Raw genomic sequence first — 27,676 nt, 5'->3', positions numbered from 1 at the left:
GCGACGCAAAAGAGCACCCAGCATAACAAATGTTGGTATGCTTACTTGTCGCCTGCTCAGATCAGCTCCCGGCCAAGCAGCTAAAATATGCACGTACACAGACCAAAAACAAAGGCAGGCGGGCAAGCCAACAAGTAGGCAGAAAAGTCAGCCAGGCAGCCAGGCAGCCAGCAGCTAAACACCTAAACACCTAAACAGCTAGGCAGCTATATACTTATTTACATATATGATGTGTGGCAACTCGCCAGTCACCAGGAACGCCAACTCTTCAGTGTGCGAATGACTGATTGACCGTTCGGACGAACTGTTGCCGTTGTTACAAGCAAGCGGGTTGCTTGCCGTGCCCCCATACCCGGAAAGTGTTATACCCCAAAAACGCTAGAAAGCCTTATAAAGTTGAAAAAAAAATAATTAGTAACGCTGTGGTGTGGAAATGAATAGCACTAATTATATTTGAAAAATTCATGCAACAAAGTGTTTATCTACAAAACTTCAATCGAGCAGAAAGGATAAAACAAAAAGCTGAAAACGTGCGCAAGAGTTTTAAAAATAAAAATGTGACAAAGAACTCAAGTTTGTGTTAAACAAAAAGAAAGTGAGTCGCTGCGAAATGCAGTGTTGAGTTATTTGAAAAAAAAAGAAGTAAACTAAAGAAAACTTTATACTAAAGGAAGTGAGCGGAGCTGATTTGAATTTGCGCATTTTATGTGCAACCCGCCAGGTAATATTTAGCTGTCAGCGGCTAAAAAAAGATTCAAAACTTTTAATTTATTTTTATAATGTGCTCGAGTTGTATTATATTTAATATTACCTAGTTGAGAGTGTAGTTGCATAATTCATTCTAGCTGCAAAAATGCCTCTGCTAAGACTTTCGCGATCAACAATGACAATGAACACGAAACCCCTAAAAATACAGCTACCGAGAATATGTGACAAAAGAATGAAAATAAACGAAACTGACTCAACACAAAACATGTGCCTACAAAATGAGGTAGTAATGCGCTATGCGAGTATGTCTGGCAGCTGCATATTGGATCTTTGCTGTAAGAGTGTCATAATCACAAAAAAAAAAATAGTAAGCGCGGCTGGACCACACTGGAGAAGTGAAACTTATGTTACACATATAGTTTATCTCGTAACCAGGGAACGGATTTTTAGGACCCATAAACCTATAAAAAAATGCGTAATAAAACAGCGAAATAGGCACGAAAAGGCACTCGAAATAACAAAAAAAGGCAAAAGCAGGCACTAAAAAAGACAAAACCTTTAAAATAACACGTGTTTATAGGAAAAATGTTCATCGGACGCCATTACATATCCAATTGCTATATAGAATTGCTTGCCGATTCCGAAAATCGAGTTAATTTTTTATTCTGTGGATAAGTTTTCGAGATCTTTTCAGGTATACATGGCGTATGAGTAACATTCTTTACTGCTCATTTTTCAGACAAAAAAAATCTTTGCGCATTTTCATGTGACCACTTATTACTTCTTTATTTATCCATCGATTTTCTTCTTCATTATCAACTTGATATTTTTGTGACAGAACAGGTTTTAACACAGCTTTGAATGTTTGAAGTAATAAACGTGTGCTCAACGTGAGTTGATACAAGTGGCGCCCAATTTAAATATGGAACGTTTGAAACTTTTATAATACCAGGAATAAGGGCTTTCACCACGCAATAATTTAAAAAAGGCAACATCAAATGTGTATATATGGAATCAGGGAAAGCTAAATCGGAGACATTCTTAATCGAACATACTCTATCTCTTTAGCAGAAAAAAAGCAATTTCCCTGCTCATAACCAATATACATATGTACACACATACATCTGCTTTTGCTTAAGGGTCTATCTAGATCCCTACCTCTACCCTGTTCATTCTAATTGCATCTATGTTATTCTGTTTCGATAGTAACATCTATAACAAAATCGATAAGAAAATCGATTAAAATATCGATAAAAATATAAATAAAAAAATCGATAACAACATCGATAAAAGTATCGATAACAAAATCAATAAAATGTATCGATAAAAATATTAATAACAAAATCGATAAAAAAAATATCGATAAAAACTTCGCGAGCAAAACCGATAAAAGTATCGATTATTATATCGATAAGTTTCGCAAATATCGATATCAAAATCTATAACATCGTTAAAAATATCGATAACAAAATCGATAAAAATTTCGATAACAAAATCGATAAAAATATCAATAACAAAACCGATAAAATATCATTATTATATCGATAAGTCCCGGGAATCCCGAAAATCTCTAAAATCCCAAAGTAGTTCCCAGATTGAGTCTATGTCTCCATCTATATCCTTTTCACTATAAATACCTTTATTTTAATGTTTCTTCCTCTACTTTTATCGGTATCCTCATCCTCATCTCACAAGGGTATATTTGTTTTGTTCACATAACGTTTGTCTGTAAGGGCCAAAACGAATCGTGATAGATATAGACAAGTGTATACATAAATGATCAGAATTAAAAAAGAAATCGATTAAGCCATGTGTGTCTGTCCGTCTGTCTATCCGTCCGTGTACACGATAACTCAAGAAAAAATTGAGATATCTTAACGAAATATGGTATTTAAGTTGCCCTTTATCCAAGGTAGGTGGTATTGAAAATTAGCAAAATCGGACTATAACCACGCCCACTTCCCATATAACGGTATTTTCGAAAAATGCAAAAACCTCGATATTTCAGTAAATATTGGATCCAAATTTTTGAAAATTAATATGTGAAGAAGAATATTGGTACAAAATAATACTGTTATTATGAAAGTGTTAGAAAATAGGCGTGACCCCACCTACTTATGATGACATAGTGTATCTCAGTAGCCCCTTTCACCAATCCTCGGTACGAACCTTTTCTTAGGGTCCAGCTAAGAAATCTATTGAAAATCTTTGAAATCGGGCAATAACCACGCCCACCTCCCATATAACGGTAATTTACAGAAACACGAAAACTGCGATAAATCCGGAACTACTGAAGATAATTCACTTAAAATCGATGATTGCAATTACCACCTAGCATAAAATAATATTATAAATTTTTTGACAATGGGCGTGGCGTCGCCCCTTATGGCCACAAATATGTACATTGGTAACAGATTTATCAATTTCTACCAAACTCGATGCAAAGCCATTCGTTGAAAGTTATTAAAATCGGACTAAATTACACCCGTTTCTTGTATAACGGTAAATTTCAGAAATGGGAAAAATCCGATATTTCAATAACTGAATGAATAAAATAACTTGTTTCAGCCCCAACCATTTGCGTTGCACAATTTCCGTTGAATTTGCCAATTTACTCCCAACCAACTAAGCGCCGCTAAAGAAGTTTCACTTAAAAAAATAATAATATTTTGAGTTAAGTATGCTGAAATTACCGCCACCAGTTACTCTATGTGGTGTAAAAATTTCAAAGCTGTGTCGAAATAAATGCGCCTTCATTTTTACTATGGGAGCGTATGTAAACTGTAAAAGCAGAGTTTTTATTTTTATTCTTATTTTTTTATTATGATACTCTTGCAGCAAAGGTACGATAAGTAGTATGTAACTAGTCGACATGGCGTATGAGTGTCAAGCGGCCTAAACAGTGTTTGAAAGGTACACAGGGCGTATGCGTACCCTAAAAGGTTTGGCTGTCCATTAAACCGTACCACCTTAGTTACATACAAGCAAACGAAATAAGATTCGCCGTATACCACTGAGTCTAGATTTGCGGTTCAATGTCTTGAAAATAATGCATCAAGTTATGGAAACAGCTTTTAAGGGTTGCCAACTTTGGCCAGCTAATAGCAACCCGCCCCATTTGAGAGGCAAAATCATGAATCATCCATCAAATGATTAATTTATGTATTCTTCCATAAGTGTACGAGCGTAAATAATTTTTCTAGTTGTTGCTGTTTATACTGCAATAGTTTAACTAGAAATTTTTTTATTTATTTTTTTTTTTATATTTTGTCTATGTCATTTTGTCTATGTTCGTGGATTCACTTCTGTCGAACACGAATGAAGGTTTTAATATTTTTATAACACCTGCGTTGTTATGATCAGAATTTACCTAATAAACGTACCAGGTAGGTGTGATTGCCACTGTCACGCAGCGGCGAACTTAGGACTAAAGTTCGCGTGACGTTGTGATACCATGACTGGAAAAGTTTGGCTTATCGCAATGTCAACTTGACCAATTTAATTTAGTTATAGTTAAGTTTGCTATTTGTTCTCAAAACTATTATAAAACCAGTTGTTTCGTTATTTAAAAAAAAAACATTAATGTGCATGGGGCAGCAGCATCTTTCGTCTTTGCCAGCAAGATGATGAAATAAATATGTAAATTCTCAAAATTCCACATATTGAGCGTTTTTCATGCCCCGTCAACGTCGTTTGTTTAACGAAGACCGATTGATATATTTTGTCACCATATGTTCTTCTGTACAGATACATATGTGAGCATAAGGGTGGCTCTTCGAAGACATTTACAAAAAAAAAAAACTTTGATTGGGATACTTTTGAGTTTTATTCCAACACAAGAAAACATAAGAGCTGTAGCATTCATAGGACAATGGACTGAGGCGAAGATGTGCTTCAAGGCTTCAAAATCGAAAAGAAAAATTTTAGAAAAAATGTAAACCCTTTTTTTAGGGACTCGAAGCCCCTCTTAACTATGTTCATTCGATTGAAATCAAATTTTTTTATGGTACGGAAACTTAATTGAGCGGTAGGACAAATTTTAAACTTGAAAAGATAAGGGCTAACTTAATGTGCTAGCACATATGTATATAAGTGCAACGAAATTCAAAATGATATTGTTGCAAATTGTGTTTATTTATTTATTTTTAATAATTTTTATTTAAAATATAATTCAATCTATAACAGAAACCACAGTAATAAATGTTAAATAGCTTGCACAAATTGCACAAAAATTAATCAAACTTCAAAAAATTGTCATCAAAATTTAAAAGTTTTCAATTAGAATATTTAGAAAATTTTCGGGTATGTAGGTAGCCCATTGTAGCATAAGAAAGTGCATGTTTCAAGTCGTTAAAATTTGCCGTTGATTTTTTAGATTTTTTTTTTTGTGGAGGGTGTTGTTCTTTTCTCGCTTTATTTTCTTAATTTTCTTGACATTCGGCTATCTTATAGACATTCTTTCAAGCTAATTTTAAAATAAGAATGCGTCAAATCTTTCTTCTCAATCTTATTACTAACGGGTGATTTTTTTGAGGTTAGGATTTTCATGCATTAGTATTTGACAGATCACGTGGGATTTCAGACATGGTGTCAAAGAGAAAGATGCTCAGTATGCTTTGACATTTCATCATGAATAGACTTACTAACGAGCAACGCTTGCAAATCATTGAATTTTATTACCAAAATCAGTGTTCGGTTCGAAATGTGTTTCGCAAACCCAATTGCTGCGAACGGCGACGAATCGACATTTCACGGTCTTCAGCAACACTCTCAGAAACAGACGCAATATTCTCTTCTGTACGCACTGTACGCATTCGTGTGGTTGGTTTAATGTCCAATAAAGTAAACTGAGTGCGAAACTTGGTCACAATCGCATTAATTGTTTGCTCACTTGGTCGATTATGTAGACCATAAATCGGACGTAAAGCGAACCGAACACTGATTTTGGTAATAAAATTCAATGATTTGCAAGCGTTGCTCGTTAGTAAGTCTATTCATGATGAAATGTCAAAGCATACTGAGCATCTTTCTCTTTGACACCATGTCTGAAATCCCACGTGATCTGTCAAATACTAATGCATGAAAATCCTAACCTCAAAAAAATCACCCGTTACACCTGGTATAATTTCACCATGGTAGTTATTACATTTTGTTGTTTTCATTACCATATTTCTATTCTAAAATAGAAAAAAATAAAATAGGTACTTATTAGCCCACTTTGTTGCGGAAAATCACTTGACCAGGTACTATACCCTGCAGTGCGCAAGTGTCCCTATGAAATAAAGTTACTAGTTCTGAGATAGTATCTAACAGAACAAGACTTGAACTGCTTGCTTTGTTATGCGATGAGGGACACTGGATACTTAAAAAATTCTGATTTCTGCTGGCTGACGAAGTGTAAAAAAGTCAAATCTAACCGCGATTCGTTCATCTGTGCAAGCATGAACGTGCACGAACAAAGTATTGCGCTCTTGTTGTTTAAGCAACATCGGCTCACAGGTCGATCGGCTACAACAATCGTCAACGGACGAGATTTTTCGTTTAGTTTATCTCTGGAATGTTTTTGGAGCACCTGTCTGTGAACTATTGTGCATTGAAATGCTTATGTCACAACTGTCCACCGCCAATGACACATCCATCATAAAGTAAACTGTTGAAGCCGTTGTTCGGAGATTGAGCGGGAACTAGTGCTGTGGAGAAATGGACGCCTATTGAACTATTTTTGGGCTTTAGAAATCTCCTGCAGGGTATTTTGACCATACCCTGCGCCGAAACAATAGCAATGTTTCGTCTAAATGGCAACGTTCTCTGTCTTATACTGAAAGTTCTTTTTGTTTTTATAACATCTTTCTTTCATTTTCATAAACGTTTCTAAATATTTTGTTTAAATTTTTTCGTGCAGAAATAGATTAAAATAAATTTAATAATGAAAATAATAAATTGGCAGACTTTCGCAAGATCTCCCACAACACACAGATGCACATGCGCTTGACCAACATATATACATACGTGTGTATGTGCATATGTGCAAGCATCCCAGAGAACAGCATGAGTACCTATTTTTGTGACTCCAAGTATATTCGCTATTTTGTCTACACAGGCACTCACACGATTATACATAGGCATTGGGATATTGCAGAGGCCGCGTTACGTTTTTACATCAGGCGAAATTTGCTTTCAACAAAAACTTAACTGTAAAATCGCCACAAGGTTGTAATATGCGGACAGAAAACAATAAAACAGAATATGAAAACAAAAACTGGAGTGCGATATTTACTCGTATCATTTTTAAGATCGCTGTTTTTACAGAAAAAAGTGCAATGTCACTGTGGTCACAAGTGATTAGGGCCGAATGAATAAAAACTAAGCAACTGCTTTTTCTTAAAGTTTCAGACCTTTTACTTATGGTGATTTCGTTTCTTCCAAAAAATGTTGCCCTTCCACGGTGCGAAATGTGTTTGATGTTACACTCAAGGCAAGGGCAAGTTTTTGAAAGCCGTTTAATAATATTGTCATTTATTATCTGATTTTCAGGGCAACCATCTTCATTGACAAAGCTTCAAAAGGCAGAGAATGTGCCTTTTTTGCCTTACAAAAGTATGACATTTTATGAATAGAACTCAAAATTTTCTCATCGTTTGCTTTTGTTTTAGAATCGAACACAAAAAGAGAAAGGGCGTAATCAAAAGGCGAAATTTCTTGATAGAAACGAAAACACCATTAAATTTATTTGAATAAAACTGAGTACAGTAAACACCGAAAGATTTCTGATGCGGTGTTTATGATACTCGAATATGAAAAGCATAGAGTATAAATTCGATGTACTTATCTTTTCGGTGTACTCGTGCCGTTCTCTGATGCGTGCATAGGATTGACAACACTAATGGCCTGTTTGAATATATTCTAATTCGCCACATAAATACACTCGTTCACATATTTTAACCGTAGGCACGTATGTACATATGTATGAAGGTATGCATATCATTTTAATTGTATTGTCATTTTGGAATTTTTGAAATTTTTCTGCTATAATTATAAACATACCCACATTCTTTAAGTTTCCCCGACTCGCATCTTGTTGTATTCTTTTACTTAGCGCACAAAATGTCAAAATAAATCAAAAGAATACAGCAACCAGCGTTTATTGACCCATCCCCCAAGGCTAAGCTACTCGTTTGCACAATGAACCAAAATACACATGTACATACGTATGTATAAAGCTTTGGCGTAGCAGACACCTGGTTATGGCTTTAAACTACCAAATTCCCTCTCATAATAAACAAAGATTTATTTACATCAGGGACCGAACATAACAGTTATTGATCAAAACTGTCATTGAAAAATTCACAATGAAGGGTATGTTCTACAACTAAGTGATACATACCAATCGATTGCTTTTTTCACCGAGAATCAAGTTTTAAAATAAATTTTTATTTGTAATTTGTATGCAAAATTAAAAAAATAACAATTACTTTTGATTTTTATTTTATAAATCCAAAATAATAATCATTTTTGATTTTTATCTAAATATTTTTATGTTTGATTTTTATATTATATGTCTTAGATAACAGTTATCAAAGACATTTACATATTTATAAAAGTCATCAATCAAAATCAGTTAGTGATTTTTCCTTTTAAAAGTCATCAATATAAATCCACGACTTTTATTTTTTAAGTATGCGTAGTCATTATAACTTTCGCAGTTAACAAGGTGTTGGAGAGCAAAAGTTTACAACGACTTATACAAATGACTTTTATAAGTATGATTTAAAAAATAAAAGTCAGTGACTGATTTATATTGATGACTTTTAAAAGTAACAGTAACCGACTGATATTTATATATGTCTTTTATAAATAAAATTCTTCAATAACTGAATCAGATGTACTGAAAATGTACGAGGTACATTCTCTTTCCCTCAAAAAAGTGCTAAAATTCATAAAGGCGTCTGGTAAGTTTGCAGAGCAGCAATGAATTTCCACCCCACCTACATATGTATCCCTATCCATTAAATAACCTCTCTAGGCCTTGTGTACAATGAACCTAAGTGCTGGAAAGAATTGTCTTTTTCTAGCCACCCACAATTCCATTTCCATGCGCTTCTTCTTTATCGTTTGAAAGCCGCTGCTATGCTTGCTGTTTCACATGACTCCGCAGTAGTCGCAGTATGGGTGAGATATTAGAAGTTTTGAAACAGTCACACCTACCGGTTAACGCTTTGAAATAAGACCGGTTTTGCTCTCTCCTGTAAAATTTAGGCAACCTCGCATGCGAGGTATTCGTTACGGTGTAATCCTAACTCCCACCAGCGAGGTAGTACGGGTCACTAAACCAAATTTTTTCATGAAATTCTAGTTGTTTTTTTGCTCCTATATCGAAAATATCAAGAGCTGCCGAAAAACTAAATGACACGCTTGTAGGATATTTAATTTTCTACAAAAAGGTTGCACAACATCAACTCGCAAATATCCACATTTTTTTAAATTATTGGACTTTGAAGTATATATTATTACATTTAAAAAAGACGGTAAATATACCATAAATCATAATAACAGCAAACTAGAAAAATGTGCTGTAAACACATTTGAAATGAGCGAAAATAAGATTATCAGCAGCTCTTCAAACCCAAAACAAAATCACCTAAATAAAATGGGAAAGAAAAAATAGGAAAATCCCACAAAAATACAAGAGCACAAAAATGCAAAGCTAAAAAGAATCACAAAATACCTACATACTTATAACGCTTGCAAAACACAAACACCAATACACCTTGCTAGAATGAATTAACAGAGGCAAAGTATCGCGAGGCAAGTGCCAAGCAATAGACAATAAGTCAAGCAGTAAAATGCCAAGTGCTAGCCAAATTGAAACAAAACAAAATTGAAGCTATTCTCGTATGAATGTATGTGTATGTATGTACAAGCGCGTGTCTAACTAAAACAATAACAATATAAGCAATAAAAACAGAAAATTCCAACAACTCCTGCAGCTCTAAAAACATTTGTTAATCACAACACCCTTTTTTTGTTGCAACAGACCACAAGCGATGGATTGGAGTGCAATGGGGTATAGTCATTGCGCTGGGTATGCAGTTACAGTTGCATGGCTATACTCAATCCCGACTCTTGCGTCCTCGTACGCGCACTCTGGGCAACGTGAGCAACCCATGTGCGAGATGCGGTAACCAATCCGAGTGGAGCCTTGGGTCACGGCAGAAAGAGAGGGAGCTTCGGTGGGGCCACTCTGACTTATTCGGTTTAAGGGCTCACTGAAGTCTGCAGCGTCTGTTCACCAGTAGGTGCGGCTGCAAGCGGGTGTCTGCTTGGAGCAAGCGGCTCGCTATATAAACGTGTATTTGGTTGCGAAACCACCCCCGTCCCAGCAATGGGTTGTGCGCTGGGCTTGGGACCCGCCACGTAAAAACCACTTCCAGTGAAGAAGCAAGGCAAAGCCTCGGATGAGACCCCCCCTTATGATGACGACCACGGCAAATGTTTAAAGGACTACGATTTGAGGGCATGCACCTGGAATGTCCGGACCCTTAATGGGGAAGGTGCCTCTGCCCGGCTGGTTGATGTCCTCGTAAGGACAAAAGCTGACATCACCGCCATCCAAGAAATGCGTTGGACGGGGCAAGGCAAAGAATGTCTGGGGCCTTGCGACGTCTACTACAGCTGCCATGTAAAGGAGCGCAAATTCGGAGTTGGATTTGTGGTGGGAGAGAGACTCCGTCGCCGAGTACTGTCGTTCACCCCGGTGGACGAGCGTCTAGCCACAATCCGCATCAAAGCGAGATTCTTCAACATCTCGCTCATCTGCGCCCATGCCCCGACGGAAGAGAAGGATGAGGCATCCAAGGATCTCTTCTATGAGCGCTTGGAGCGCACGTACGAGCGCTGCCCCCGTCATGATATCAAAATCGTGCTTGGCGACTTCAATGCCAGGGTGGGCAAAGAAGGGATCTTTGGAACCACCGTCGGAAAATTCAGCCTCCACGACGAAACGTCCGACAACGGATTGAGGCTGATCGACTTCGCCGGGGCCCGAAACATGGTAGTATGCAGTACTAGGTTCAAGCATAAAAAGATCCATCAAGCTACCTGGCTGTCTCCGGATCGAAAAACGAGAAACCAAATCGATCATGTTGTGATAGACGGAAGGCACGCTTCCAGTGTTTTAGACGTACGCACACTCCGAGGCCCAAACATCGACTCGGACCACTATCTTGTTGCAGCCAAGATACGCACCCGCCTCTGTGCAGCAAAAAATGTGCGCCCAAATATGCAAGGAAAGCTTAACGTCGAAAAGCTGCAATCACAACAGACAGCCAGCGCTTTCGCTACTCGACTCTCACACCTGCTCTCAGAGAGCACTCTTCAACAAACCGACATATGCGAGCAGTGGAACCACATTTCCCGCTCATTAAGTACCGCCGCCGAAGAAGTAGTCGGATTTCAGCGAGCCCGAAAGAACAACTGGTACGATGAGGAGTGTCAGGAAGCTGCAGAGAAAAAAGATGCCGCCTACAGGGCCACGCTGCGATCGGGCGCAACGCGCGCTATGTGGGACCGCTATAGGGATCTGAAGAGGGAAGCGAGACGTATTTGCCGCAACAAGAAGAGAGAGGCAGAAATACGTGAGTGCGAAGAGCTTGAAATGCTGGCCGACAGGAGGAATGCCCGAAAATTTTACCAGAGAGTTAGGCGACTTACGGAAGGTTTAAAGACCGGGGCGCACTCCTGTAAGAACAATAATGGCGACCTAGTAACTGATGTCCAGAGCGTACTTAAATTATGGAGGGAACACTTTTCCGCCCTACTAAATGGTAGCAGCACGGAAAGTTGTGGAGAAGAAGAACCCGAGCCCGCAGTCGATGATGACGGAGTCGACGTTCCACCGCCTGACTATGACGAGGTACGTATAGCAATAACGCGGCTGAAAAACAACAAAGCCGCTGGAGCTGACAGCCTGCCAGCTGAGCTATTCAAGTACGGCGGCGAGGAGTTGATAAGGTGCATGCATCAACTCTTGTGCAGAATATGGTCAGATGAACGCATGCCCGACGACTGGAATTTAAGTGTGCTCTGCCCAATCCACAAGAAAGGTGACCCCGCCATTCGCGCCAACTACCGCGGGATCAGCCTTCTAAGCATAGGTTACAAGGTCTTATCGAGCGTATTGTGTGAAAGACTGAAGCCCACCGTCAATGAACTGATTGGGCCTTATCAGTGTGGCTTTAGACCTGGCAAATCCACCATAGACCAGGTATTCACAATACGCCAAATCTTGGAAAAGACCCGCGAGAAAAGGATCGACACTCACCACCTATTTGTCGACTTTAAAGCCGCCTTTGACAGCACTAAAAGGAGTTGCCTATACGCCGCTATGTCTGAATTTGGCATCCCCTCAAAACTCATACGGCTGTGTAAAATGACGTTGAGCAATACCACCAGCTCCGTCAGAATTGGAAAAGACCTCTCCGAGCCGTTCGCCACAAAACGGGGTTTCAGACAGGGCGACTCCCTTTCATGTGACTTCTTTAATCTGATGTTGGAGAAGATAATAAGAGCTGCAGAACTGAACCGCTCAGGAACAATTTACTACAAGAGCGTGCAATTGCTGGCTTATGCCGATGACATCGACATCATCGGTAACAAAAACCGCGAAGTCTGTTCTGCCTTTTCCAAGTTGGATAGGGAAGCAAAGCGCATGGGTCTGGTGGTAAACGAGGACAAGACGAAGTATCTCCTGTCATCAAACAAACAGTCAGCACATTCGCGCCTTGGCACCCACGTCACTGTTGACAGTTACAATTTCGAGAAAGTAGAGAATTTCGTTTACTTGGGAACCAGCATTAACACCGATAATAATGTCAGCATTGAAATCCAACGTAGAATCACTCTTGCCAACAAGTGCTACTTTGGACTGAGTAGGCAATTCAGGAGTAAAGTCCTCTCTCGACGTACGAAAACCACGCTCTATAAGTCACTCATCATGCCCGTGCTGGTATATGGCGCAGAAGCATGGACAATGACAACATCCGATGAGGCGGCTCTTGGAGTGTTTGAGAGAAAGATTTTGCGGAAGATTTACGGGCCTTTACGCGTTGGCGACGGCGAGTACCGCAGACGATGGAACGATGAGCTGTATGAGCTTTACAACGATATGGACATAGTGCAGCGAATTAAAATACAGCGGCTCCGCTGGCTTGGTCATGTCGTTCGAATGGACACCGACGCTCCAGCTCTGAAAGTATTCAACTCGGAACCCGCTGGTGGTAGCAGAGGAAGAGGGAGGCCCCCACTGCGATGGAAAGATCAGGTGGAGAAGGACTTGGCTTCACTTGGCGTTTCCAATTGGCGTCAGTTGGCACAGAGGAGAAACGACTGGCGTGCTTTGCTGAACTCGGCCAAAATCGCTTAGGCGGTTACAGCGCCAAAAAAGAAGAAGAAGAAGACCACAAGCGACAATTTTCTGCAACTTCCTGAAGTAAAAGTTGGAGAGCTAAAAAAACGCAACAGTTAAGAGCACAATACACACCCACATCTACGCATCTATGTTTGTTTATACATACAGATGTATGTAAGTAGTATGCACTTGAGTGTAAATTTTCAAAGAGTACTAACGAGGAAATTTCTTTCAGTTTGGTATGACTACATCAGTGTTGCCACATAGGAGCTTTTCCAACCAAAACTGGTAGTTTTTTTTTCATTTGGTCGGTTGGTAGACTAGATTGGATTTTCGTAGGTTCCGTGATAATTAGTAATAGTTGTTTGCGAAAAATAGAAAATGTGTGTCTCCAAACATTTTAGCAACCTTATTTACACAAATATTACACTGCAGAACTACTTAGGAGCTGGGAAGAATCTCCCACTGGCAGGAGTTATGAACTCTTCCTGGCTACTTCGACAGCATACTGCAAGTTCAGGTACCATTTGAATCAAATGGGGCTTTCTGTAGAGATGGACTGTAGGTTTTGTGTTGTCTGGTGGTGGCCACCCCAGAGTATATTCTATGTGCCTGCCCACGAAATATGAATCGCAGACTGATACACCTTGAAGAACGATTGTCTTCTCCATCTAAAATTTGGAATATGGTACCGTACAAGGTGCTTAGATTTTTGAATAGCCTAAGGTTAGAGTGATTACAATTACACCCAGAAAAAAGTAACCTGGGTTTTTCAAACAGCGTCATTTTTTGTGTTTTTTTTTTATGTTAGCGATTCGAAATTTTTGAACCCTAAAACCCACCCCTTGAGTGCGCTAATCCTAAGTGCTCATATTTACTCAACGTTAAACACTTTGTGTGTAGCTTTTCTCTACGTGACAAATTTGGTATGTAAAAGTAAACAGACAGTGTTTAATTTTTTACAGACTGGGAGAGGAAACTGGTTACTTTACTGGTTATTTTTTTAGAGGAAATTTTAATTTTAAACATTTTATGTGTAAACTGTGAAATTGTGAACAATAAATGTTTAGAACTCAAAAAACAAACTTGAAATTTTTTCTACGCCACTCATATGATAAGTAAATGACGTAACGTAGACGTAGGTTGACGCAGACACGATCTACCTTATGGGATTCGCGTGCTAACGAAAACTCACCACCGCATGGCGGTGACATTGGCGTTGCTTCTCTCTCTCTCTTTCAACAGTATATTTGATATGCTGCTACGTACGTCAACCTACGTTTACGCTATGTCGTTGACTAACTGCGCTTTTAGGATCCAGTATAAACACCACCAATAATGGCAGTCTGGAGATAAAGCGAAGAATAACTCTTGCCGACAGGTGCTACTTTGGGCTCGGTAGGCAATTTAAAAAAAGAGCCCTCTCTCGACGAACAAAAATTACGCTTTACAAATCTCACATCATTTTATATGGCGCAGAAACATGGACGATGTCGAACGAAGATGAGAAGGCTTTGAGAGAATTATTCTTCGCAAGATCTATGGCCCCGCTGCGCTGGCTTGGACATGTTGTACGCATGGAAAACGACGCTCCGGGGAAGAAATCCTTCGACTCCGCACCCATGGGTGGACAACGAAAGCAAGGGCGCCCACGAACACAGTGGAAGGACCAAGTGCAGAAGGACCTGTCCGCACTTAGGATGAACAACTGGCGCAAATCTGCAAACGAGGGAGGCAACTGGCGAAGTTTTATGTTCTCGGCCTAAACCGACAAACGGTTGCAGTGCCAAATAAGAAGAAGAAGAATGTAAATATATTTAAGTTTTTTCCAATACACATTCTTTTTTTCGGAGTTTCCGGCGAGAATTTTCGTACCAAGTTTGAAAAAAAAGTAATTTTTGTTCGTTTGTTCATCATTCCTCATTCTCTCCACACATGTATAGTATCTGGATATGTATATTTAATTTTAGAAATAATCATTGGCTACTGTGCATACTTGTGTGTATCAATCAGGGACAGTAACGGTTATGATCTTTATAATAAAAATCATAATTTAATCGTTAAAATTGGATTTCTATTTTTCTATTTTTATTTTATTTCTATTTGTTCGATCCAGAATACTCGCTATTTTTTATTTTTATTTTTTCGATAATATTAGCTGCGTTCCCTAACTCGCAAGAAGTTGCAAGAATTTACAGGAATTTACCAGAAAGCGTTTCCGTACTCGATACTCTGGCAAAGTAGGGGAAAAATGGGAGAGTAACATCGGTACTCTCTTGGCCAGAAGTTGCAAAATTTTACTCGAAGAATTTTTGCTGGTAAAATCTGGTAAAGTGTCAATCCATCAGCTGTTCAATGTTGTCAAATTGATATCGTAGCGAAGAAATATCAATTTTTGTAATTATTTTTGTTAATTTGCTTGTGTATTTGCTTATAATTTAGCAGATCGCCAAATGATAAAAAAAACAGCTATGTAAACAAAAAATGGCGTCCACGGTGTATTTGACGGTTTTACCAGTTTTTTACCGGAAAAGCGTTCCCGTACTTTTTGGGTTTACTCTCTTTTTGGCAGTTTTACTGGTAAAAATATAAATCCAAAATAACGGTTATTTTTATCAAAAAAAATTCTTATCACAAAATAACTATTAAATTTCATTGAAAAAATAAAATCAAAATTTAACCATTTTGGAATCAAAATTTAACCATTTGGAAAGAACTTTAGCGCTCATATTTAATACAAAACATGGTATATACATATTATATAATATTAGCACAACAAAAAAGGAATCCCGGCATAATTCTTCCGCTATTGTCTTTTAGTACATACACAATTAGTATACGCGTAGGTGTATGTGAACATAAATAATTGAAATTGTGCAATAAATATTTAAGTATGTACATACTTTTGTATGTTTGTATAGGATGTGATCATGCAAACGATGATCAAACAACAGCACGGATTTCCCAAATAGAGTATATCTATCTACACATGTATGTACATTGGGGTGGTCCCAAACAAGTAAAGTCGGAATTTTAATACTTAAGATTTTTTATTTTTTCCACCATTACGATTTCTAGAAAATATAGTTTCCAAGAAAAAATGGTTAAATAAATAATTTGGTAATATTATTGGGAATCTCCTGAATAGGAGCAAAGTTTTCCCGGTCGAAAAATATTGGTTTTCAAGAATTCTATACCATTTCTACGAAAAGTTTTTTTCCTCCATATAAAATACATGGAAAATTTTGAGCGCTTTGAGCAACCTCTAAAAATATTTTTGATTTCAAAATAAAAAATAGGGGTAAATTTTTTTCTGTGTAGAACAATCCTAAGGAGAGAGGGCATAAAAATTTCGAATTTACTTTTTCCCCCCAAATACGTTTTTGGACCACCATAATGTACATACATACATACATACATATGTTACCAGCCCGCTTTCTTTCTCCGCTTATCAGTGCTAGCGGTTGCCTTTAGACACACCGCGCAGTGAATTCTACACGCTGCAAAATTCACAAAAAAATCACCTTTGTGAGTCCCCTACGATTGGGTACATGGGTGATCCCAGACTCTTATGGGCGTGCGCTATCAGCAGCATGTCAAGAAACTATAATCGCATCGCGCAGAGTATAAAACTCAGCTACCTAACTGAATTCAGTATCATAACTCAAAAGCCTTTGCAGTAGCAGTACAACAGCCATAGTAGCGCAATCACTAAATTATTACCAGCAAACATCCGAAACAATCAATTCAATATGAAGACAATCGTACTTTTCGCTGGACTCATCTGTGCTTTCTGCCTCTTCCATGCCACCAATGCAGCGCCAGCTGGTACAACTGCTCTGGAGCTAGAGCCGGAATTCGACCAATTGGCCGTACTCAATGAGGAGTCTGTGTCTGAGTTGAGTCGCCAAAAGCGCGCCACATGCGATCTACTTAGTGGCACTGGCGCTAATCACAGCGCTTGTGCGGCCCATTGCATACTTCGCGGCAATCGTGGCGGTTATTGCAACGGTCGCGCTGTTTGCGTCTGTCGTAACTGAAAAGAGCGAGGTGAAATATAAACCAGTGGGAGAAACTTATACGCTTATTTTTTGAAAATACAATTTGAAATATGTATATATGTATGTATAAGAATGTACGCTTGAAAAAAATATTAAAATTAAATTTAAAAAAAATTTACTTTATACCCAAAATATATGTATAGAAGTCATAAGTATTGGAATTGAAGGCCTTTCTCTATAAAAAGTTTCGTTCAGATACCCAGCAAAGGCTGTTCTCTCTGGATGTGAATTTCTGGATAGTACTTGGTAGGAAATCTGAAGAAGTACTAAACTCTTTGACTTATTATTAATAAATTGCTAAAACTCTCGAAATATGCAGACAAGTATCAATACATCCCAAAAGCCTTAAAAATCCCGGGAAATTCAAGAAAGTTTCAACATATCCCGAAAACCTGAAGAAAATTTAAAAACTTTAGAGAAGGATTAAAAGGTCTTGAAAGTTTCGAAAAGATCCAACGATATCTGAAAAGTGAAAATTGTCAACAGATATCGCGAGACTCAAAAAGTTCCCACTATCTGAGAAATGTCTTACTGGATCTCGACATTCCAAAAGTATAACATTCTAAAAGTATAAGTATAAGTATAAGTAAAAGATAATCAAAAGTAATGATGATTGTTGATAAATCGCTGATTCTGAAGAAATATCCCTAAAAATACTGAAGAATACTTAATAATGCCGGAACTCCTAAAAATCGCGGAAAGTCCGGCTGTAACCAGATCATAACGCTTCACGGTGGTCTGAGGGTGGCAGAAAGTACAAGTTTCGAAATATACTATATATATAGTACTTACTACCACGTAATAACCCTTAAATGCTTGTTCACCAAAAACTTGAATGAAAATGCTTAATGAATAGGCACTTCTTGAACAGAAGACATTAGGGTGGTCTAAAATAAGTAAAGTCGGAAATATACCCCTATTTTTTTATTTTGAAATCAAAAAATATTTAGAGGTCGCTCAAATCGCTCAAAGTTTTTCATGTATTTTATATGGGGAAAAAAACTTTTCGCGGAAATGTTATGGACTTATTGAAAATCAATATTTTTCGATCGGAAAACTCTGGTTCCGTTCAGGAGACTTCCAATAACAATAACCAATTGTTTATTTAACCATTGTTTAAGACTAATAATTTTTTTTTTTATCCCCCATTGTATTTTCTGCCATTTTCTAGAAGTTTTGGCGAACCTATAAACTAAAAAAATAATTGGGTATTATTATTGGGAATCTGTCTTGAAATACCCGATATCGCATATTTATAAGGCTACATAAATATATGTATCGCTCATTTCCTGGAAGAACGTCATAAATCAAGAAAATAATAAATACAAGTTTATGGTGCGCGTGAATGTGTGTGGCTCGTATCCATAGCAGACTACATACATATTTAATAGGCCTGACGAGTGATCTATTTTCAAATTTAATTTCAAGGTGTATAACACCCGCATGTCGATAATTTTAAGTATAGTACTATGTATGTAGTCACATACCTCTTGGACTTTGTTGGTAGTGAAAATTTGTTTATTTTTAATGTGATTTAACAATGTGACCGTGCGCTCTTACACGCACATACATAAAGTAGGAAAATTAAATCTAGGCCGCTAAAGACCGTTGGCGTCAACAAACAAATATTATTGTAAATTACTAAAATATTAAGTCGTACGCAGATTTGACAGTTTAGCAGTCAAGTGTTTTGGCAGCTCTTAATATGTTCGTACCGGCATACTTAAATACATACGGGTATCTGTACATATTTACATATGCATTATCTATCTATGCATTAGGGTGCCTCACTAAAAAAAAAAGTTGCACTTTTCGTACCGGATTTCTAAACTTTATTATATTTTAAGACTTCCGCCAATATATTTCTGCAAAATATTAAAATTTACACGAGCTGAACCTATTTGAAAATACCTCAAAAATCTCAACATTTTGATTCATTTAATACAATTTTTAAACATTTTACTGTTAAGACCTTTTCAGCTTAAATTCTTTAACGTCTGAATAAAATTTTTAAAAAATTTTCCGTTAAGACCTTTTCAGCTTAAATTCTTTAACGTCTGAGGTCATTTTTATATTTTTTTAAATATAAAAAAAATAATAGTTTTTTTTTGTATGGGTGGTGATGCCCCCTAATGTACATATGTATATATGTAAGTCTTTGTTTAACTCTGCGACCACTTGCGCCCCCTTATCCAACTAAAAATATTTGGCGCGTTGTTCGCATTTTGCACGCATGTACACCTTGGTACGCCCACGCGTACATATTTAAGAAATGCGCGGTAATCGTAAAATAATATTTCAACGTCAATAAGCCAAATGTGACAACAGTGTCAGTAATTCTGTTGACAAATTGTTTGAACATTTTAAAGATATTGAATTGTTAGAAAAAATTTAAATTTGAACTAAAACAAAAAACATCTATACGAGATGATTTCGAAATGGTCCCTTGGAGGCCTTTAATATGCCTCTGTTCTACTAATCTTAAAGTTAAACTAATGCTACACTGTGAAACTGGCTTAACTTTTTGCAGCGGCCTGTCAAGTAGCCAGCGAGAGTTATATTATTGCTTTCCCAGCTCAGATTCAAAGTCGTTCGGAATTTCCTCGGGAGGCAGTTTTGAATAGCTTACATTGCCCTTGTCCCTTCGTCATTCGCCACTAGGCTGCAATTTAAGAAATATATAGTTGGCATCCCTTTAGCGGAGCTTAGAAGAGCTGTGGACCTCTCGATATTAAGACTCTAATGGCGTGGAACCCTCCATTAGGTGCCCTAGTTGTGTATACCTAATTGTTTTAATGATTATTTTGAATAATCTAGGGCTTTTAGTTTTGCCTGCCTCGCCGACATGATATTTATTTTGACCCTTTATTCTTTCTAGGAAAACATTCAAGGGCGCAGAATTCAATTGCAAATATCTCCGGTAGAAAAAGTGCCTCTTTCTGGAACAATTACCTTCTATGGCTTACTTACAGATACTATATAATAATTTGGTAGTAGCTAATGTTAGCTGTTAGCCCTCTGCTACCTCCTTCACTTTGCCAAAAAGCGTGCGTGCTTTCAACATATTAACGCCGTTGTCCTTTAGCACAATGAACAAACTCCTTAATATCTTTTCGCGCTTCACAGACCTCGCGTGAACTCTCGACGCGGCGTTTCTTCTGAAAATACTTCTTCGTCATCAAGTTGGTCTACTTTTACAGCAAGGTCTGATCTCAATCGAACGTCTTCAGCACTGATCCGTCTTCGTCTACCTTCTTTGCTAACACAAAAGGTTTCAAAAATTACTATTTTTCTAGTGCCACAGTCCACGTAAAAATATCACATCTCTTTATCATCATTTTTTATATAGACAATAGTCAAATGATTAACCACATTATTAGAAATATAGATTTGATAGAAGTTGTGCACTGCGACCTTGAGCCTATTGTGCCCTCAGAGCTTATGACAGAACCTCTTCCAACGCTAGTTTCGAGGGCGGCAGAGAGTGAATGTGTGTAGCCTTCGGTCACAACCCTCCGAGGTGTGTTATTAATCTTCTCGCAACCGCACCCCACTCTAAAAGGAGATTCAATGGGGTTTCTGCTGTCATGTCACAGTTGCGATAGGAGCAGTCTGCACTGATCCCCAGGATTTTTATATGGGCCCGCAGCCGTGGCTTGTTAGATGTCGTTTTATAATTCTTAGTTTCGCCTTTTCAAGGGCGATTACCTCTTGTTGTTGTAACATTCCAAAAGTTCTTTCGCCTGTCTTACTCCAGGTGTACTCGCCCAATATTCCCCTCTGAGCCTTTACTCTTAACTTTATCCTGATGCTATTAAGTCCCTCTTGCAAGTATAACTCTCCCGAGGATATTGCTTTAGGTGCGCCCTGGCCGTAGCTAGAGATGGCAATATGCTGTCTCCTTAGATACCTCCGTAAAATTAATACCGCGCATGGCATAAACCTCCGCTTGGTAATTGCTATCGTAATTTCCCTAGGAAGTGGAGAATTTACCCTTTGAGCCATATATTACTACCCCTTTGCCTCCGCTTGGCTCGAGCCATCTTCAAACAAATTTTGGCTGTATGGCCAAAAGTGTTGTCTAAAATTATCTCGTTCCAGGTCGCTTTGCTACCAAGTTAGAACTTGAACCTGAACCGTTGAAGCTTGGAAAGCGATCAACTCACTGTACTGAGCGCGGTCCTATCGGACCAAGCCACCACTCTATATTTAACTATTATATAGAGCTTTTTTGAACCGAATGCTGAAATAGGGCGTTCTTCAATCAAATTCTAAAATAAGACGTTCTTGAAGACTTTTCTGATATAGGACGTTTTCAAACTGGCTTCCGATATAGGTCGATCTTCCACTTAGCCGTTAATATGTAGTTCATTCAGAAAACTGTATGTCGTTGAATTCTTTCAGTAACTATTTCATATTAAATAATGTTTTTTTTTACAGTGTTTAAAGTTATAACACCCACACTACCTATGAGCGAAACGGCAACTGTGGCGAGAGGGAGTTTGGAATCCGCCCTTGAAAAAAGCCCAGAAAAGGAAGAAAGGTGAACGCAGTAATAACGACATCGAAGAGAACAACCACGCCGCGTTAAAGCTACGACAGCCACGCGCTATTTCAGACAAATTCGCAGTAATTACGGCTGATAGTATCAATTTCCAATTGTAGCGCCGCTCAGTTGCATTACTCTGCCATCAAAATGATTCGTGATGTCTCCAGCTCGACACTTGGTCGAGAGGAAGAACGCAAGCCGCTTATGGCAGCGTATATGTTCCAACGCCGCGTACTGCTCGGTTGCAGCGTGCTAATGGTGCTCTCGCTAATCATGTGGATTGTGGCGATTTCGACAGATCATTGGGTGATTATTACGGGTGGTAAAGGTAAGCAAAATGACAGCAAATATTTATGTACATTCATTCTTAGGAAAATATTGTTAGATATTTGTTTACATAAGTGCACGTACATATACATATGTATGTGCATATATAAATGTACATATGTATGTGTGCATTTGAGCTGGACATTGCCAATAAAAACAAATTGCATTTATTTGTTTTAATAACAGCTCATAAAGACACCCACCACACAAACACAAAAATGCCTTGACGAATTTGCAAATTTTTGAGAATGCATTTTAAATAATTTCGTTATTATCTTTGTTGCGATATTATTGTGTATTAAATTTGCGTTTTGCATTTGCATATTTCTTTTAAAAATTTTCTAAAATTTCGGAATTATGCTCGACAAGTGTACAAACTGAGAAATGGGCTGTACAAAGCAAAAATCACAATTTTATGATGAGCGGTCGGCGCTAGAGAATTTTAATAGTATATTTTCGTAAATATTTACATATAGTAAGAGCGCTTTATGACAGTATTGCGCCACCGCATCCGCCGAAGCGTAGACTTCCGGGTTTGGTTGCGCCTTTGTACTTGGTTTTTAAAATTACTTTGTATATACATCTTTTTCGGTTAGTAGTTTTGCTAAGCATAGCTAATTAGCTACATAATTTAGATGTTTGTATTGAATGTCTGATTTAATTTTCGATGGCGTAGTCCCGCAATCACAACAAACACACTAAATAATTTTATGAAAATTTTTCACCGAATGGATCGCTAAGTTATAAGAATGTTTTTTTTTTTTTAATTTTTTCCTTATTTTTTTATTTAATTTTATGAGGAGAAACCTACAGTTAAAAAGAAATGTGAAACTAGAGCAGCGCGACTTAAAAAAAAAATTCTTCGTAAACACTATATAGTAAAACATATGTATTTGTTCTCGTTAATTTGTGACCTAACAAGTTGTTTAGCAAGCTCATTCATTCGATTTTCCTTATATTCCCTCCTAGGCATCTTCATACCGGAGACACGTCGTTTCTTCATGTACTCCCACTCCGGCTTGTGGCGCCATTGTCGCTACACCACCACGCCCAATGCCCTGCCTACCGCCAATGTGGTGCGTAACATTACCTCAATAGCTTATGTAAATCCCAGCACACTCATGGATGCCAAACTAAATGCTTCGAGTTTAGATTTTGTACGTGAATTTAGCGAAGAAATTGTAGAAATGCCAATGAAGAACTTCACAGAGTCCGCCAGGCGACGTATGTTTGCGCATTGGGTACGCAATGATGAGCTCGAATTTCAAACGTTCAAGAAGGCCTTTCAAACTCTTGTGCTGAATACAAATGCAACACGAGCAGAAATAATACCAGCACAGGCTAAGCCAATAGCAATTGATCCGCTCAATGTGCGCGATATAGAAGCACGACAAACATTTGGAACAGCCTTGCAAAAAGTGGTAGTCAATTCGACATCGTACTACTTTGTCATACCTGAAGCAGCGCAATTGGCCATATTTCAAGGTTGGAATGAGCGGCAATATGTACCGAAACTATTTTGGCCATATGTGCGCGATTTAGGCGTGCCGGCGTTTGTGTTGAACGATCATCAGGTGATATTGCAATTGGTGCCGCCACTGCCACCAAGCCACGGTCGCGAGTCGAATGGTTATGTATACCAACCAACTGGTTAGTTGCAAATATGTAGTTAACTAAAAGATTCATTGAAAAAACTCACCGCTTTATATTTTAGAGCGTTGCAAATACATAGATATGTTTCCCAATTCCAATGCGCTGCGTAGTGACCCCGGCATTGATGACGAGCTGATGGGTAAAGACATATTAATTTAGCACTAGTTTCACACTTTGATTCACAATTAAACTCGCACTTTTTACAGATTATATACGCACGCAGGCTTCTTTTGCCTGTATCACCGTTTTCGTAATGGGTTTGGGCTCGATTTTCTCATTTTACACTTTTAAGAATCCGCGTTATATGTTCAAGCGCCTGGCAGGCGGCATTGATTTGGTGTCAGCCTCCACTGCTGTGGTTGTTATACAAGTTTTAATATCTTCCGTAGATTACACTAGAACACACTTATTTTATGCGTATCCCGATGGAGCGAAACTAACGTAAGTATTTTTAATTGATAATTTTAACATTTTCACCACTTCAATATTTGCACAAACTTCAGAATAATTTTCACAATTGCGCGCGTAACGGTATGCTTCCGCTTCCGATAGCTGGAACGAAATTTATTTACCGTTTCGTTTACAAGTTGTTCCGCGAGTAGTGATGCCACATTTTTTTGATGCGTGCATTTTTTTACTGTAAATTGGAAATTTGTTATTTAAATAAAAAAAAACACGTTTAAAACAGCATAATTGTTTAAGAATAATATTTCTATAGTTATTATAAACCTTTTATAGCCTCCATAAGGAAATTTATATTTTTGCCTTAAATAGTAATTAATCGATTAATATTGTTTATTTTTTTACAAAATTTATTTTCATGCCATTTTTCCAATTTTTTTTTGCCATTCTGTTTTCAACATCTGTGCTTCTAATCGATAAAAGTTCGTAAAGAATGATAAACTACCGATATATACCTATCAGGGTTGTTGCGAATATTATTCCGAAATAAAAGTTCTTTCCGGATAATAAACAAACCGCTTATCCAAATTAAACAAGTTTGGTATCAAATGAAAGAGGATTTAAATAGCTTTAAAACTGAAATGTCTAAATGAAGAAAGCCACAAATAGTTAAATATTTCAATAAAAAATGTTATTTTATTATCATAAAATAAATCTTGTGTCAGGTATATGCATTTCTTTAGTACTAAATTATAAAAAAAATATAAATGTAGGTCGTTCGCTATTCCTGTTTAAAAGCTATTTCAGTCCTCTTTCATGTGATACCAAATTTGTTTAATTTGGACAAGCGGTTTGTTTATTAAGCGGAAAGGACTTTAATTTCGGAAAAATATTCGCAACAACCCTGATACCTATTGTAACAAAATTAATAGGGCTGTTGAGGATATTGTGCATATCGTCGCGTGGGTAAAAGATTGCCGCATGTTAATTTCGGCAGGCTGTGGGAAATCGCGATTAAGTTTGGAATGCAATTTCTCAAAAACGCGAGGATAGAATTTCTCCAAAGTCTCTGAAAATGTTACTAGTTCGCTAAATTCTTAAATTATTTAATTTTTGATGTTTATTGCTAAATAGTTTTGAGTTTATGAAGGATTTTATTTAATAAAATTTTGTCGTAAGCGTCATTTGTCTACAATTCGGCAGTCACATTGTATGAAATACGACAAAATGTGATCAAAATGTCTACTCAATTAACGCCACTTTATACTCAATATCTCGAAAACTAAAGAAGATGTCCAAAAATGGAGAACGCCATTTTTAAGATATTGATTAGTTTCACGATTGAGAGAATACAAAGGTTGCGCCGATCTCGGACCGCTATTCCTCTCTTTACGAGTTTGACAGAATCGTTGTTTGCATGACGTCACACTTGTGCAACTTGTTTACGTTTTCTTTGCAACATTTTTTCTTCTTCCATTCTTGCTCACGTTTTGGCATTTCTCTCTCGCAATTGCACCAGTGTGACGTCACACAAAAGTTATTCTCAAAAATCCTCTCTGATCGGCGCAATCTTGTATTCTATCATTCTTGGATTAGTTTAATAGGACTGCATCACTAACTAAATTTTTACTAATTTATCGAAAATTTTTTTTGTCAATATCTCGGAAACTAAATTAGATATCTAAAAACAGATAACACCAGTCGAAAGACCTTATTTCAAAATATATAACTGCATCTATACATCTATAACTAAAAATCGTCAAAATTGCGCTTACGACAATCTCTTACCCAGGCGACGATATGCTCTTGGATTTGCATATTCGTTGCTTCTGTGCAGCAAGCAAAGAATTTGTAAATGCAATTTCAACTGCAAATCCAAGACCATTTGCACAACATCCTACAGCAGCCCTAATATGTGAAAAATTATATATCGGATTGGAAATAACCAGGCTCGATAAAGGCTATGATATTAATAATAAAAATTATAATTTGGATTTGGACTTTTTCGATCTAATTTGATCGTTTTTCAAGGATTTTAATTTTTGCGATCAAGAATAATAGATATTTTTGGGATTTTTATTTTCTCAATCCTGATATAACATTCACTTTTAGACTATATTTTTTAGATAACAAAAGATTTTGATCTGTGATAAAAACTTCCCCATTAAAACGGTTAAAAATTATCGAAAAAATTTTAAAATTCAAAATAACGATTATTTTAAGAGACATATTAGAGACAGTTATAAGTTTTATCGAAAAAAGTTATTAGATGGGAAATATTTTCCATTTCACCGATAAGAGTTATAACCCAACGTTTACTTTATACGTTGCCTGATAACAGTTACGCCGGAGATATATGTATGTTTTCCCTCGCCAATAATAGTCAGTTCTCAACGTTTATTTTTTACCTTGCTTGATAACAGTTATAACCCAACATTTATTTTTACGTTGTCTGATAACAGTTTTTTCACTCCTCTTTTATTTTCATCATCGTTTTTATCTCCGTTTCTTATTTACAACGTTACAACGTGCCTACCGACATCATCGAAATTTGTTAGCTTATTATTTTAAAAACTCAATATCGCTTTAGTAAGCTCTTGATTATCTTCTTTTCAGATACGGCTATGGCGTCTACTTGGCTTGGTTTACTTTTATGGTGAACCTTGTGTGTGGTCTACTATTTATATGGTACTCCGGCAAAAAGAAGGGTGCTAAAGCACCAAACGATGAAGTAGCTATGGCTGATGAGCCCACCATTATGGGCAGATAATAAGCTTCACAGGATTTAGCCAACAGCTATGGTTGAACATAAAAACAAATGCCCACCGACTATCTGCGTACCTTATGATACTCACTTGTAGACTTCAAAATCAGAGCGTTTTCTTACGGAATACAATATCATTGATAGGTACTTATACCAGACATAATAGCAGTGTTATTCTAGCATAGAAGGCCCAGTCAAATATTAAATCGAATAAAATATCTAAAAACTTTATAATTAATTAGCAAAGTTCAACGATATTTAGAACTCGAAGCTAGTCAGAACTTTTTTGGGATTAATACAAGTTTTCTAGTTCCTATATGGCTAATGTGTAAATCTATTAAATAAAGAGAGAAGCAATTTTGCATACATAGGTATGTACACATAAATATATGTATGTAATGTATGTATGTACGTACATATATAAATCTATGAGCAATCAAATCGAAATTAAAAAGTCACTATTTTTTAAACACTCAGTAAATGTACAATTTTCATCGTAAGTTATGCTTGGATGTACACATCTCAATAAAGCACATTAGTAAATATCTATGGCCATAAGCAATAACCGCTTAAGTCGACTTAATAAAGAATTAAGTTATATATGCTATCGTATTCTGCAACTACTATTCCATGTGTATGTGAAATCCCCATCTCGGCAGCTAGGCTATTCAAAAAATTATAGACGAACATACTATGGTTTCCCCATAAGGTTAAAATTACAATCCAAATATTTGAAGCACTTTTTTCGAATTCAGGTTCTTCGACTTAGGCGGTTATTGCTTATGACCACATATAATGTGCTTATA

The 27,676-nt window shown here is 37.3% G+C and overlaps 2 protein-coding genes across 3 annotated transcripts; both read left to right on the top strand.

Annotated features, from left to right (window-relative positions):
- LOC108356177 (uncharacterized) lies at positions 1-27,228 on the top strand. Of its 2 annotated transcripts, XM_017607606.1 has the most exons (6): positions 1-721; positions 21,616-22,052; positions 23,021-23,701; positions 23,766-23,843; positions 23,911-24,145; positions 26,723-27,228. In XM_017607606.1, the coding sequence occupies exons 2-6, from the start codon at positions 21,872-21,874 to the stop codon at positions 26,874-26,876; spliced, it is 1,329 nt and encodes a 442-aa protein (XP_017463095.1). In that variant the 5' UTR covers positions 1-721; positions 21,616-21,871; the 3' UTR covers positions 26,877-27,228. The 2 variants fall into 2 exon arrangements, with proteins under 2 accessions (XP_017463095.1, XP_017463703.1); XM_017608214.1 differs by lacking the exons at positions 1-721; positions 21,616-22,052 and adding an exon at positions 22,564-22,642.
- Positions 16,756-17,280, top strand: LOC108357965 (sapecin-like). Its single transcript, XM_017609096.1, has one exon. It carries the CDS (start codon positions 16,867-16,869, stop codon positions 17,152-17,154), a length of 288 nt encoding a protein of 95 aa, XP_017464585.1. The 5' UTR covers positions 16,756-16,866; the 3' UTR covers positions 17,155-17,280.
- Positions 27,229-27,676: the final 448 nt, after the last annotated feature.

The sequence above is a fragment of the Rhagoletis zephyria genome, unplaced genomic scaffold (assembly GCF_001687245.7).
Source record: "Rhagoletis zephyria isolate East Lansing unplaced genomic scaffold, Rhagoletis_zephyria_1.1 Rzeph_scaffold_00001, whole genome shotgun sequence".
Classification (NCBI taxonomy): domain Eukaryota; kingdom Metazoa; phylum Arthropoda; class Insecta; order Diptera; family Tephritidae; genus Rhagoletis; species Rhagoletis zephyria.
The sequence above is the reverse complement of the archived record's forward strand: the minus strand, read 5'-3'. Positions and strand labels throughout refer to the sequence as shown.

Bases quoted from the DNA above. Each gene is read 5' to 3' on its own strand.
- LOC108357965 (XM_017609096.1), top strand. From the start codon at position 16,867: ATGAAGACAATCGTACTTTTCGCTGGACTCATCTGTGCTTTCTGCCTC.
- LOC108356177 (XM_017607606.1), top strand. From the start codon at position 21,872: ATGATTCGTGATGTCTCCAGCTCGACACTTGGTCGAGAGGAAGAACGC. The intron at 22,053-23,020 runs GTAAGCAAAATG...ATTCCCTCCTAG, and splicing joins GATTATTACGGGTGGTAAAG to GCATCTTCATACCGGAGACA. The intron at 24,146-26,722 runs GTAAGTATTTTT...TCTTCTTTTCAG, and splicing joins CCCGATGGAGCGAAACTAAC to ATACGGCTATGGCGTCTACT.